The 13,665-nt window shown below is 44.3% G+C and overlaps 1 protein-coding gene across 9 annotated transcripts in view; it reads right to left on the bottom strand.

Annotated features, from left to right (window-relative positions):
• LOC112553810 (transient receptor potential cation channel subfamily M member 3-like) overlaps positions 1-13,665 on the bottom strand; it is a 144,900-nt gene that overhangs the window by 59,087 nt on the left and 72,148 nt on the right. For all 9 annotated transcript variants that reach the window (XM_025221270.1, XM_025221263.1, XM_025221261.1 and 6 more), the window contains one exon: positions 263-342. In XM_025221270.1, the coding sequence (XP_025077055.1) occupies positions 263-342 (80 nt within the window). The remainder of the gene's footprint in view (positions 1-262; positions 343-13,665) is intronic.

Below are 13,665 nucleotides of genomic sequence, written 5' to 3'. Positions count from 1 at the left end.
GAAAGAAAAAAATATTCCATTGAGAATTGAACCAAATAGCTTTGGTTCGGACCAAAAACTGTTGCTTTGCTTATCACACTACATCAGCTTTCATTAGTCATATCTTCAAAGCACTGCGTTTTGACTTAACATAATGAAGGGAAAATTAAAACATGGTCGGTGCAAAAGGGTAGGTGACAAAAATAACTGCTGCTTGGCTGTCTGTTGGACCGTCGGACCATAATCACGTGAAGCCAGAACGTGCAGTGCGTGCGTGCGTTACCTCGTAGGGTCTCGCGTGCTGGGGATGAAGTGGCAACATTCCCGCTTGATGAATGTCTTCTCGATCCAGGAACGCTGGCTCTGAAACACACCGCAATCAGAAACATCAGATGTGTAATCTATGAGACTAACGTCGGTTATGCAACACATTAGTAATGGCGTCAGCTGCAACACGTATCAGTCGTTGACGACAACAACATACAACGGAAACGTGAACTGTAGAACACGCCATAATCTGAAACATCAGCTGCAGAACATCCCACAATCAGTCATGTCTGATGTGTAAAACATCCTAAACACTAACGTAAGGTCTATAACCCACCCTGACTTCAGCTGTGTACCACACAATTAGTGACGTCAGATGTGTGGTACACAACGATCAGTGACGTCAGCTCTAAAATCGGTGACTGGCAAAAAGGAAATATACAGGTGCGGACATGATGTATACGATCTATATAATTGTGCGCGCCTATTGCTATGCACCCACACACACAATCGCTCGTTCATTCCCATTACCATCAGCTTCCCCTTAAAACTCATTTTTTCGAGGCCAGTGTAATTCCAGTTATTTCAAAGTCGGCGGTTTGTGGAGCATCGTCTGACGTCCCTTCTCTCCTTTAGGGGAGGCCTGAGTGACGTTTACTTGGATACACATGTGTCTACATTTAGGGTCAGTTCAGTGCGTCAACGATAAAAACCGCCGAAGTAGAGAAGCAAAGGCACGAGTTCCACTCCGTGTGTCGCGCCGCCAAACTTTGTCTCCCGGTGAACTCTACTCATAAACCAGCGACAACGAGGACGGCGCCAACAGTCATTTTGTCACAAGGTTTGTTACAAACGAAGCAGTCGCCAGGTACTGATGTTTCAGTTGGGTCTCTCGTCCAGAAACATTTAAGCTCGATCATAAAGAAGCGGTGAAAGGTCTAGTCGGGACGCAATTTTCTTTCTACCTATAAACACCTGCACAGAGCTAAACAAAGTGTGTATGCATGCTGGATTCTGGAGATCTCCACCCCCTATACTGATGCTTGAGTGCAAACTCCGCAACCGATTAAAAGTTTATATATAGTCTTAAAGATAATATTAATGATCAACTGAAAATTTTTATTATCTTCAGGACTTTCCTCAAACCAAATAATTATCTAAAGACCTCTTGACGACAAAAGACCTGACTTAGCGAAAATTCATTTCTTTATTTTATACAGACTGCCTCAAAGAGCAGAAGAGAAGGAAACACGTGACTGTTTCCAAACAAGCTGTTTCCGTCACACCTCTTCAACTGCACAAACAGAAGAAAAAAACAACAACAACAAAAGAAACACATCCTTACCCACCCGCCTGTTCTCCGCCTATCTCTTTCCGACTGTTTAAATAATCATTACCTCCAAGAAATTGTTCAAATGCCTGAATCTTTCTCCTCGTCTCGCATTTCTAATGTTCCCCAAGAAATGTTTCAACGGATCAACCACCTTTGTGTGTGTGTGACATTAAAGCTTCCTCTTCCTACTTAAAAGAACCAGACATAGCCGACAGCAACAATCTTTCCTTGGCTGTGAAGAATTCAAGGCCCAGTAACTTCTGATTTGCTGCGATAATATCTGAGTAACGATAACATCATGTTAGACACGGTTGATGTCAAACATTGCCAGCGGCCGACAACTCGACAGACGAGTCTTCATACATTATGTATGGACGTTCAGTTGATGATGTTCTTAAAGGACTAGTGCGGTGCACATTTATTTTTGTAATTTAATGATTCGGAAAACTCAGTGCAAGACATTTTCCATAACTCTGGATGAATATTCTCTTCCCTTCCCCACCCTTTCTTTCTGTTATCGAAATAAACGCCCACAAACTTTCGCTTTGACCAACGGAAAGAGTGTATTACTACGCATACATTGAACATAAAGGAGAAATAAGACCCTGAAGGAACCGTTGTCTGGGGTCAGGAGATGCCTCGCCGTGCGAACACACCATCCACCCCAAGCCACACCATCCACCCCAAGCTCAGACTTACGTCCGTGACTTACAGTCGTCTGCCGAGCGCCTGGAACTGCCATGCTGGAGGAAGCGGCAGACCACTCTAATTCTTGACGGAGGGAGGGCAGACAACCTCGTCGCCCAGCTAACCAAGCTGAAGATGACCGGCGACGTGTCTTCTGTCAGTGATTAGCGCTGCAGACGAGAAGGGGAGCTAAACATAAAAGCCGGTGACAGGACGGGCTTGGGAACTTCTGAACTCTCTTAAAACGAAGTTACATTTGTAATGGGCTGCTGACACAGTTCATGGGATCCAGCAAGTCCCGGCGCAGGCGCAAGAGACCTACAACATCCGGTTTCATTTGCGAGATCACCATATGGCTGGTCAGTCTGGCTCTGATCGAATTCAAGTCGTAAATACTTTATTTTACTTTCAACTTACGCCCCCGTCTATAAACTTTTCTAAGAATAGTGTCTTCCTCGGTAGCACTTGACCCCTGATGTCAACATCAATATTTTCAGTCTGTGCTAAAATTGTATCCGCACGAGGAACTAAGTCTTTAAAGGGTTATAATTAGTAGCCTTATCCGCACTATAGATAAATTAAATTCCTCAATCCTTTAATCTCACATCCTGTAAACAGAATGCCGGAGACGTTCAAAGAAAACACCTGCCACTCAAGGGAAGCTGGGCAAACATTTGTCCTTCCATCCCGTGTGCAGGGCGGCTGGAGACAGCTTCCAATACCTATTATTTTCTGCTTCCTTGCGTCGCCTCTTGACAAGGCAATAGTCGACGAAGGCTTTTGGCTTGCTCTAAGATGGTTGCCGACTTCTAGCGGGAAATAACCCTCCAAGCGCGAAATAGAAGTGTGGAGTTGTCGCCAGAAAGGGTCAACTGTCATTCGTTAACCAGAAATGGTCGACGGTTTAAAGAGAACGTGTATTTAGGGAAAAATTAGTGGCTCTTTCTCAAAACCTACAACAATTATTCTTTTTACACCTTCTGCAGGACGGAAGGCTTTTTCAAGGTCGACCACCTTCGAACTGTTGACTACTTGCAAAATATAATAATAAACCACAGCAACATCAACAAGGATTTTCCCTGTCTGAGCTCGGCAAAACATCAACAACTGCAACAACATCAGCAGCAATTTTACGACATCGATTTCAAAAAGATAGTCTTGGGCGGCTGCACGACAGTTCATTATCCTCACCGTCATCGTCAATAAAGCAATAAAAATCTTTTCACACCGTGTAATACTCGAACCTAGACGGTATAGTCGTCTAGGGTTATTTAGCAGATCATCCTCATCATGATCATCATGATCATCATCATCATCATCATCATCATCGTCGTCGTCGTCGTCGTCGTCGTGGTGCAGAAGAAGTCTTTTCCCGCTGTGCAGCACCCAAACTCAGACTGTCTTTGAGGACCAGGCGACAGATCGACCCCAGAAGACGGGCAAGCGACACGTCCTTTGCCGTGGCGAGAGAGAGGCTGAAAGGACCTCGGAGAGGCAAATTGGTGCGGAAACTAAATTGTGGCAGCGGGAGGCGCGCTCATCCATCTTGGCGCTGGATCAATGGGAGGCTGTTTACAGCGCCATTCTACGCATTCAGCGTAGAAAGAACTGCGGGCCAGCGAGGGTGAGGTGGGGTAGGGATCGGGGATGGAGGTGGTCCAGGACGGGAACGTAAAGGTGGAGGCTAGTGGAAGGCGGGAGATCGTTTTGCACGTGTAGATGAAGTCCCCTGTTGTCAACAACCTGCGACAAGTCGTTGGCTAGGTGGAGATGGTTCGATATCCCCCTCCTCTAGGCCTTTGGAATCCTAACCCTCGAAGGTGGCGGTGTTTTTACTTCAGTGGAAGCAACAAAACAAATCACTTGTGAGTGGATATGAACGTGTGTATGCATGCAAGCGCGTGTGCGCATGCATGTAAACAAGTGTGAGGGATTTAGAGGAAGGGAGGATGCATGCCTGTACGTGTGTGTCGCGTATACATGTGCATGTGCGCGCACACAAATGCAAAAGGTCTCCATGTGTGCGCGTGCAAGTGTGAGCGACGAAAGCACGTGAGGAGCGAGGGTGTGCTCGACGCTCGGTGCTAAGAGGTTGACAGTCAAGAGTCAAGTAAAGCATCTACCCATCCATACTTCCTCCTGATGTTTCTCTCCAGCTGTGACATTATTTACCTCCCTCGACTTTGATTGTTTCACCCCACGGCGTCCCCATTAAAACACCTGCTTAACATAAATTATCCCCATGCCATGTACGTCCGGACTTGATAGTACACCGGCACTCCCCTCCCCTGGCATTTCAATGGTAAAGCGATCTGTTTTATTACTCAATCTCTGCCTGTCTTTTCTTTCTTCGCGTGTCAATAGTATATTGGCTAAAAACAGAAAAAGACATTTTCCGTTAAGTGAAACGCTTCTGGGTTGTCTACGTTTTGCTGTGCAACAAGTTTGCAGGAAACAGAGACATAGGAAGAAAAAAAAAACAACAAAGAAAGTTTTTTAAAGCAATGCAGGACAAAAACACCAGGTGATTATAGATTAAGGTACATCGAAGTCGCAGCCTATTCTGGGAATGCAAGCTCCCTTGTTATCGTCGATCAGCCATCCTCAAGACAGGCGGCGTTGCAAGTGAGTAAAGGTCAGAGGTTGCGTCGAGGCGGTAACGAGGAGAGATGGAGAGCACACACAGACACTTTGTTTCAGCTTTTATAGCGCGCACCCAGACACACCCCGACACCCCGATGACTGCATCAGGTTGGAAATCAGAGAACATTTCTTCCTGGTTTAAATACAAGAATAACTGCAATCCATTAAAGTCTCAAAAGGTTAAGTGCTAAATTCTCCGAGGAAACCTCAGGTCACTAAAAGATTCAGATTCCTGAACGATTCTATTCATAAGACAATAATCATAAGTCTTGTATGCTTCAAGCTTGGCTTTTTGCGATCGAATTTTTTTGACATACTTAATCCTACCTATCCTTGTTCCTTGACCTATCCACGCCATGCATGACCATCAACCTCCTTGTGATGAAGGTCCATGCATGCAACACGAGGAAACCAGGTTAAGAATGAGGGAAAGAGAAGAACTAAAGGATGAAACAAAGGACGCAAATTAATAGAAACATCGAATGCTGCTGATGGAACTAACCGCTGGAGACTTCTCTTTAAAAAAGTTGAGGGTGAATGAAGCCCTTGTCGACGCTCACACAAAAAGGGGGAGATAACTTCCTGCGATGGAGGTTGTAAACAAGTGACAGTTGTATCAGTTTGTGAAGATCATCGTCGCAATAACCACACACGACGCCCACCCACACAGGCAGACCCATGGAATAAGTGACAATTGATCATACACCTGCTTAAAAAAAATTATCTTCACGCTTTCTACATTTCTAATCTCTAACATTTGCAGGAAAATTGCAATTACCGACAGCGAGAAGAAATATAAGTTGGCACTGTATAATCATGACTGCTGACTGCATTTCCATGTCGCCCAGCCCTCACTGTCCTCCCTAGAACACACTCATGCCCTTTCATCATCAACCACTCAAACATGCATCAGACAGAAGAGATGTAAGCCGTCGTTTGCAGTTACCCATTTACATTGCTTTCCATCCCCAGCAACATTCCGCATCCATCAGGCATCTGGTTAATCTGCAGATTGCAGTGGCGGGCGACAGAGGGTGAGGTGGGTCGCGACCTGGCGTCTGTCGAAGGTAAAAGGTCGTCCACAGTTCCACCCGACAACGTTTTGACAGATTTCCGTCTGAACTTGTCACCCAGGGTTCCATCCAAAAACAAGCAACTTCTTTCGAGAAAGTAATATCATGGTTATGTTTAAGCTTATTTCAGAAAACAAAAAAATAATGCGGCTTTGCGTCTACTGAAGGGCAGGGAGTCGACTCACCTCCCCGTCCCCACAACCCACCTTCCTTGCCGGTAAATAACGTATCCGTGACACAGCTTTGACCACGTGACTTGGCATTTCACTTCTGGTTGCAAAGACAAAGCGATTTGTTACCGTGTGGGTCATCAGTTCCACGACACCGGTCATTACCCTCTACTATCCCCTCTGTCGAAATCACAATCATAAATCTGATGGTATTCTTACGATGTCACTATAGCTTTTCGCAATAAGATACAGACACACCAATCCAAAGCATCAGATTTAATAAACAAATGGACCGGTAATTCCCCCCGTCGGGACCACATTGACCATTAAGACTTCCAGTCATGACTACAGCGGGAACATGAAGAGACTTCCACAGACCACACTTGGTCTGATGGCGCTCGACCGAGACAAGCGCCTCCAGCGAAGAGATGTCTGGTCTCGGCCAGCCAACCCTTTGACTGAACAAACTGAAAAAGCAAGAGACTATAAAGCTTTTGAGCTTTTATACCTCCGTCAACACAAGAGTTCGCATCGTCTCTTCTTCTTAACGCGGATGGCTAAACCGACCGGAAGCAAATTTGTGCTTAGGCCTCGTTCTAGAAGTTGACGTAGAAAATTCGTCTGCAAGCATTCCAGAGATATGCGTCCGTGATTGGAAGGAGGGAAAAGGAAGATTGGGTAATCATGCTAACGCTCAGTACCCCACGTGATCAACCTACGCGCATGAGCGACGCGGCAGGCGATGGCTGAAAAGGCTATGACTAAGACTCCCAGCAACCTCTACACCTCGCATGCGATTCACAACTTCCTCTTCCGCTTGCGTCGCCGACGCCTGACTTGCCATTCAGAAGGTCAGCGAGTGCTGGTCAATTGAAGTGTCCCTTGCGAGTCCCTGAAAATTCCATGTGGTATGACCGATATTCAGTGCTTACCTCCCCGTTCCTATTAATCTCCCTTGGCAGGTAATTTATGACTGCGCGCTCTCGACTCGCGAAACGAGCTCCATAATACTTTGCGAAAAAGACCTTATTCTCTCCCCCTCTCCCACTTTCATTAAAAAAAAAAAAAAAGAGGATTGAATCGTGTCTGCTGCCAATATTGACACAACGAAACAAGCCTTGTCGTCTTTAAATCCCAGGCAGCAAATTTCTTTAGTTATGGATCCAATCTTTCGAGAGGCAGCCTCCATCTTGCTGGACACGTCCCTTGCGCACGAAGCGGTAATGTCTCCTTCTGATGGATTTGTTTGAAAATGGTCTTCACGTGGCTTAAGTTTTTAATGTGGATTTTATTCCTCTCTCATTTTCGCGACGCTTCGAACAAACTGCAATGATGTTCAAGGAGTGTTTTGTGGGATTTTTTGGTTCAATTTTGGCCCCTCTCTTCCTATACGCTGAACAAGTTTTTTGACTAACAGGCCTCTCGCGCGAAATTCAGAAGTGTTCCTCGCACTTTGAAACTAAGTTTGACCCTTTAAGTCAGGGGTGGGCAACATACGGCCCGCGGGCCGGATCCGGCCCGCGACGGGATTTTGACTGGCCCGCAGACTGTTTTTGGTCGTACATGATAATGTGGCCCGCGGCCACATTCTACCGCAATCTCCCACTGCTAATTACTTGCTTACTGCGTCGAATAATAGTGACTGTTCGTTATTTTTTGGTTCTTTGTTTTCTTTGTTTTTTGATTCTTTGTTTTCAGTTAGAATTAGATTTAAAAGTCGGCAAGAAAGCAGTATGTTTGTTGTGCAGTGACAGTGTTGCCGTATTGACAGAGTACAACGTTAGCCGCCATTATGTGACGAAACATGCAGGCTATGGCAGTACTATGACAGGCTATGGCAGGACTTTATCAGCAGCTCAACGGCAAACAAGAGCAACAGAACTGGACAGAAAACTTGTAAAGCAGCAGAATGTATTCGTAAAAACCAAAGTAGCCCAGAAAGCTGCTACTCATGCCAGCTTGGTGGTCGCATACAACATTGCCAAGCTCAGCAAATCGTTCAGTGATGGTGAATTTGTCAGAATATCACAACACACTTTCCAACACTGGAGACTATGGCACCCCAGATGATGCCAACTGAGAAATACACCAACATGATATCTACACTAGACAATGAATTTGCTCGTCGTCTTGCGGATTTCCAGAAACTTGCTGCTGAGTTTGATATTTTGTCATCCCCGTTTACAACTGACTTTGAAAAGGTGCCGGATGCTCTACAGCTGGAATTGACTGACCTGCAGTGTGACTTTACCCTGAAAGAGAAATTCCAATCTGAAAGCATTGACAAATTTTATGCCTCACTGAATGAGTCCAAGTTTGCCAACCTGAGAAAGATGGCCATGAAACTGCTTGTTCTGTTCGGGTCTACATACATTTGTGAGCAAAAATTTTCGACCATGAACATTAACAAGACAAATCTGCGTTCCAACGTAACTGATGTTCACGTGCAGTCGTTACTGATGATTTCTACGTCCGACATGCAGCCAGAGTTCAAGCAACTTGCTGACAACTGTGATCGACCGCAGCTGTCTCACTGACTTCAGCAGCTATTGAAGTACACTACTTTAACATCATTAAATACTGTTTTCGGTCTCTATGCTTTAAAATTAAAGTTTAGGAGTTTACATTAAACACGATTTATTCCTTGCATATGTAGATAAATACGCGATTAAGGTATTGATCCAGTAATCTGGCCCGCCAAGGACTTCATTTCCCCATATCCGGCCCGCCGACCGGAGAAGTTGCCCACCCCTGCTTTAAGTTGACACACACTGTGACACATTTTAAGACTTTGCATTCTACTTTGGCAAAAGATTTCCGGAGTATACTTGGCTTCTAAATTAGTTCCATCACCATCCTTTAAAGATACAGTGGAACCTCGGTTAGCGAACACCTCGGATAGCGAATTTTTCGGTTAACGAACAAAAATTTCGCTAAAAATTTGTCTCGGATAGCGAACAAAATTTCGGATAACGAACAAAAATTTCGTTAAAAATTTGTCTCCGATAGCGAACAAAATTTCGGATAACGAACAGCCACGTGAACCACACGTGACCGACCAGCATGTCATCATTCGCGCTCGAGACAGTTACGATCAGTCGTTCCTTACCTGTGCGCATCCTTCTTATTTAGTGATTGTTGTGCTTTATTTTAATAAGATAATCCTCAATCATGGCTCCAAAGAAGACTAAGAGTAATTAATAGTAGTGAGGTAATGACAAGGAAGCGGCCAACAAATGAATTGAAAAAGGAAATGATTTCAAAGTATGAAGGCGGCATGCGTCTGTCGGATATGTGATGTCGTATTACCGAAGAGTTTTACAAAAAAGACAGAAGGAGCAGACACTGGACAAGTTTTTTTCTTCAACCTCAAAGCTACAGAAAAGGGAAGTCTCCCCGATTTTATAATGTCACGTGTGCTCATGGAGAGGGGAATCCAAGCAGTAATTCCACCCCTTCCTCCCCACACCTGTTTCCAACCACACCGTCAAAACGGCAAGTTTTCTGTTTAAATGCTTTCGTTAATGTTTTTATGTTTATTTAACTCCATTTATATTGCATTATAACTGTTCTCATTAAAACAAATACCTATCTATATATATAGCCTGTAACTTTCAAATAGCGAGTCAACAGGGGCTGGGAACCAATTAAATCTATTTCCTTTATTTCTTATGGAAAAAATTGTTTCGGATAACGAACATTTCGGTTAACGAACAGCTTTCCAGAACGGATTAAGTTCGTTAACCGAGGTTCCACTGTATAATGTCTTTATTATTATTTGTGTGTGTGTCTGGGAAAAGTGATGTAGGAGGGGGAGGAAGGCTGTGAGGAAGGCAAATAGAAGATCAACACTAACTGGTTAGCTGTTGTAAAGCATTGTCTTTAAAGACTGCCTCTTTCCCCCCCAAAAAAAAATGTAACGATTGTGATGATTGTAAAAGTGTATGGGACTTGGACAAAAAGTATCTTACACAGTTTTTGCTCAATCATTAGAAACAAATTGCATCCGACTAGTCCTCTAAATCGTAACTGATTGTGCAGTCTTCCAGCCTAGACCATCTCTTGCATTTCTATTACTAATTACACTCCCGCTTGTCTTGCCAAGTGCGGCTTTTTAATCCAAAAAAGTGTGGTTTGTTTCGTTGCACTTTGTTTTCCAGAACGATGACCCCCAAATTACATCACAGACAGCCAGGTCTAGCAATACCGACAGGACCGTTTTCTTAACACATGCCCTCGAACACATTCTGGGCTACCACAGAACAATACATGCTCTCTTCTGAAATACTTTTTTTGGTGATCCGGCCGTTTTGCTACATTGAACATTTTTTGTTTACTCTGAGATTGTGTCCACTGACATTTCCAAACGATTTCAAGTCCTGCTTTAAAATCGCCAAGACATCGATATTTTGTCAAGCAAAATTTACATTTTGTTAATACTTCGGAGCCACTCAAAGCGCACCTACTCTCACTCTACCACCTTCCCGTCTCTCTAAATCAACGAAGAGCAGCCAACCGTGAAATCACTGACGGCCATCGCATCACACGGTCCGGCAGAAGCCCGCGCCTCTTCCCTATCATCTCGGGTGCACCGGCCATCTGAAGCCACAAACAGATCGATGGCAGAGTTCAAGAAGGAGACATGAATTTGCGCTTTCTGTCTCCCCGAACACACGTTCTAACGGCCTTCTTTGGCAAACACCAGCCGGCCATAAATCACAGGCCTGCTGGCCATCATGCCAGGGGACGGAGCTGAACACCTTTCTCGCACATCTACTCCATGGCCTCCATCTCGGAAATAAATATTCCTGCTTGCTCTTTCTTCTGCTTCTCTATCTTGCGAATGATTATTGTCATATACATCTCCTCCTCGATGTGGCAATTACTGTCAGTTATTATTAACACGATTTGTGGCGTGTAGGTATGGTCATTAAAATGTCCTTCGGTCTTGTAGGAGTAAGAAGAACACTTCTTCGTCTGTTGTCGCGGTATACGGGGTTGAAGTTGAGTGGGAGATAGGGTTTGTTTAATGTCGGCTTGTCTTGGTCTTCTAGTGTCAATGCAATTGTCTCTTGCGCTGGAGGCTAGCGAGACAGGGAGGCGGGTAGAAGTGAAGACTGCCAGCAACCGGTTATACAGAATGAATGTGGAGAGAGAGGGAAAGGGCGGAAAGAAAGCGAGGAACAGAAAGAAAGAGAAGGGGGAGTGCAAGCAGAAAAGAAAATGAGACAAAAAAAATAGTGATTTTTTTTTTAAAAAAAGAAGAAAGGCAACAGGAGTCGCTTAAGAAAATATTCGAAGACTGCACAAGTACTAACGTTCGCATGACCCCAGACCCCTGGAAAGCGAACCTTGGATGGTCAGAAATGCTTCCAGAACAGTGAGGACTGAGCTCAAAATTTGTTTAAAATCCCTTTTGGATGATCAGAAAATCTACCAGCTTTTATGGCAGAAATTACAGTCAGAACTTTCGGAAAGAAAAACTCTGGGGAAAGTTACCTGCTCCCAAGATGGCTGCAACACTCAGCACCAAACAAAAATCTTCAAACGGTTTCAAGGATTGGGGAGGAGTACGGGAGTGAGGAGAGATGGAGGCTCGAAGTCGCAGAAACCTTTCCCCAAACTCCCGCTCCCCTCAAGAGGGGAAAACCTGCCAGGATGGGGGAGGAGAAAGAAAGCATTAGGCCTCGTGAAAAAGCGCGAGCGATCTTGGTGTAGAGGAAAATCATTTCCGGAGTCTGAACCGATTCTGTCACAGAGTTCCCCAGCTAATAGCGCACCAACGGTTGTCTTGTCGCCCCGCCATGCCCCGCCACCACTACCTCGCCTCCACCGCCGGCAAAACCGCGGTTTGTGTGTGTGTGCGGCCAGTGGGCGGGAGGTAGGTAGGAAGAAACAGATCCTAAACGATAAAGGAATGGAAAAAGGGAGAGAAAAAAAAGGGGAAATCATCAGCTTGTTTACAAGCTGGACTTAACAGCGCCGAACTAAATCTTTGATAAATCGCTTAGCGACTGCAAAATGTTTACGCAGCGGGTCCCAAAATTGCGTTGGTTTGTTTTGGTTTTTTTTTTTTTGTAAAAGATGTGGCTGAGCCATTAGTCTCACATCTGACTTTTTTGTGGTAAAAGTGGTTTCTGAACCACTAGCCCCGGGTCTGGCTACATTGGGAAAATGGTGGTAACAATCGCTGAAGGTGTGCCCCCTTCTCTCCCCCAACACACTCACACAGTGTGAGAGAGAGAGGGAGTGCAAATGCGGATTCTTCAATTGTTTCAAGACGAGCTAGCACCTCGCTGATTCAGTGATTTGATTATTTCAGACAGATTCTCTAATCTTCTTGGCTTTTTCGCTCACCATTACAGCGAAAAGTGTGAGGGAGAGATGTCAAAAAGAGTGAAGAGTGAAGGACAGAGCGTGTTTGTTTTATTCTCTAGGACCAGAAGCTCTTTGTCCTATCTTCAAGCATCTGAATGTCTTTATCCTGTCCTCTAACACATGAACATCTTTATTTCTTCCTCTTCTATCTGAACGGATTTGCCTTATTTTCTGGAATCTGAACTTCTTGGTCTTATCATCTGACATAAAAATGTGCCGACCTGGCATGGCGATGTGTTTTATCACACCACTGTTCCACATTTCATCTGTAATTTCATGCGGCCGATACTATTGTTTACCCACATATTTAACGACACACAATTAAAAAAAAAAACCGGTATAGCGAGAGTAATTCGTTGGATTATATTTCCTCTTAATTAAGGACATACAAACACAAACGGTAAACTCTGTTTGCAAATGGCTCATTATCTGGCGGTCAGACAGTGCTCGCAGTCAATTACCTTTGGGTCAGTGTAGTAGCAAAGGTATCTTGTTACACGAGTTCGAATTCTATGATCACTTCATGCCATGTGTAGATAAAACGATGTTATTAACATCGAACTGCTTCTCTCATCTCCGCCAACCAACCCACCCGAAATCTCTGTCAGTCTCTTACACCATCTCTGTACCCATGCTTTTCCATCCACGCTTACCTCAATCATCGACATAACTGTGAATTAATTTATATATATAAAAAAATAGAAATATGAGGAATCATCTATATGAAAACACTCACACTCAACCGAACCGAGCGCGGTTTCCGTGAGATAAACAATACACAAACAAAATCTTCAATAAAGCAATCATAGAACCCAGAACTTTTTAACCTCATGTACATTGATCTCACTAAATGTAACAATATTCAGTGTTATCGAGTCCTCTGAAGCAAATAAAATAAACTAATAATATAATTAACTCAAGGGTGAGATAACTGGATCGATAGATAGATGGATAAGAAGATTGAGAGACAATAACACACGAGCAACAAAGTTTCAAAACAACCGGATTATCGAGCATGAAAACTCAGTGCCAACTGTCTGGCAGGACTCGAGGACTGCTGTCAGAAAATAATATTTTCCTGCATTGAGGCCATTACTGATGAATCTTCAAAGGCTGCCAATAATCTGAGGATCTG

This window comes from Pomacea canaliculata, linkage group LG13 (assembly GCF_003073045.1).
Source record: "Pomacea canaliculata isolate SZHN2017 linkage group LG13, ASM307304v1, whole genome shotgun sequence".
Taxonomy (NCBI): domain Eukaryota; kingdom Metazoa; phylum Mollusca; class Gastropoda; order Architaenioglossa; family Ampullariidae; genus Pomacea; species Pomacea canaliculata.
This window is presented reverse-complemented; position numbering and strand designations above follow the sequence as displayed.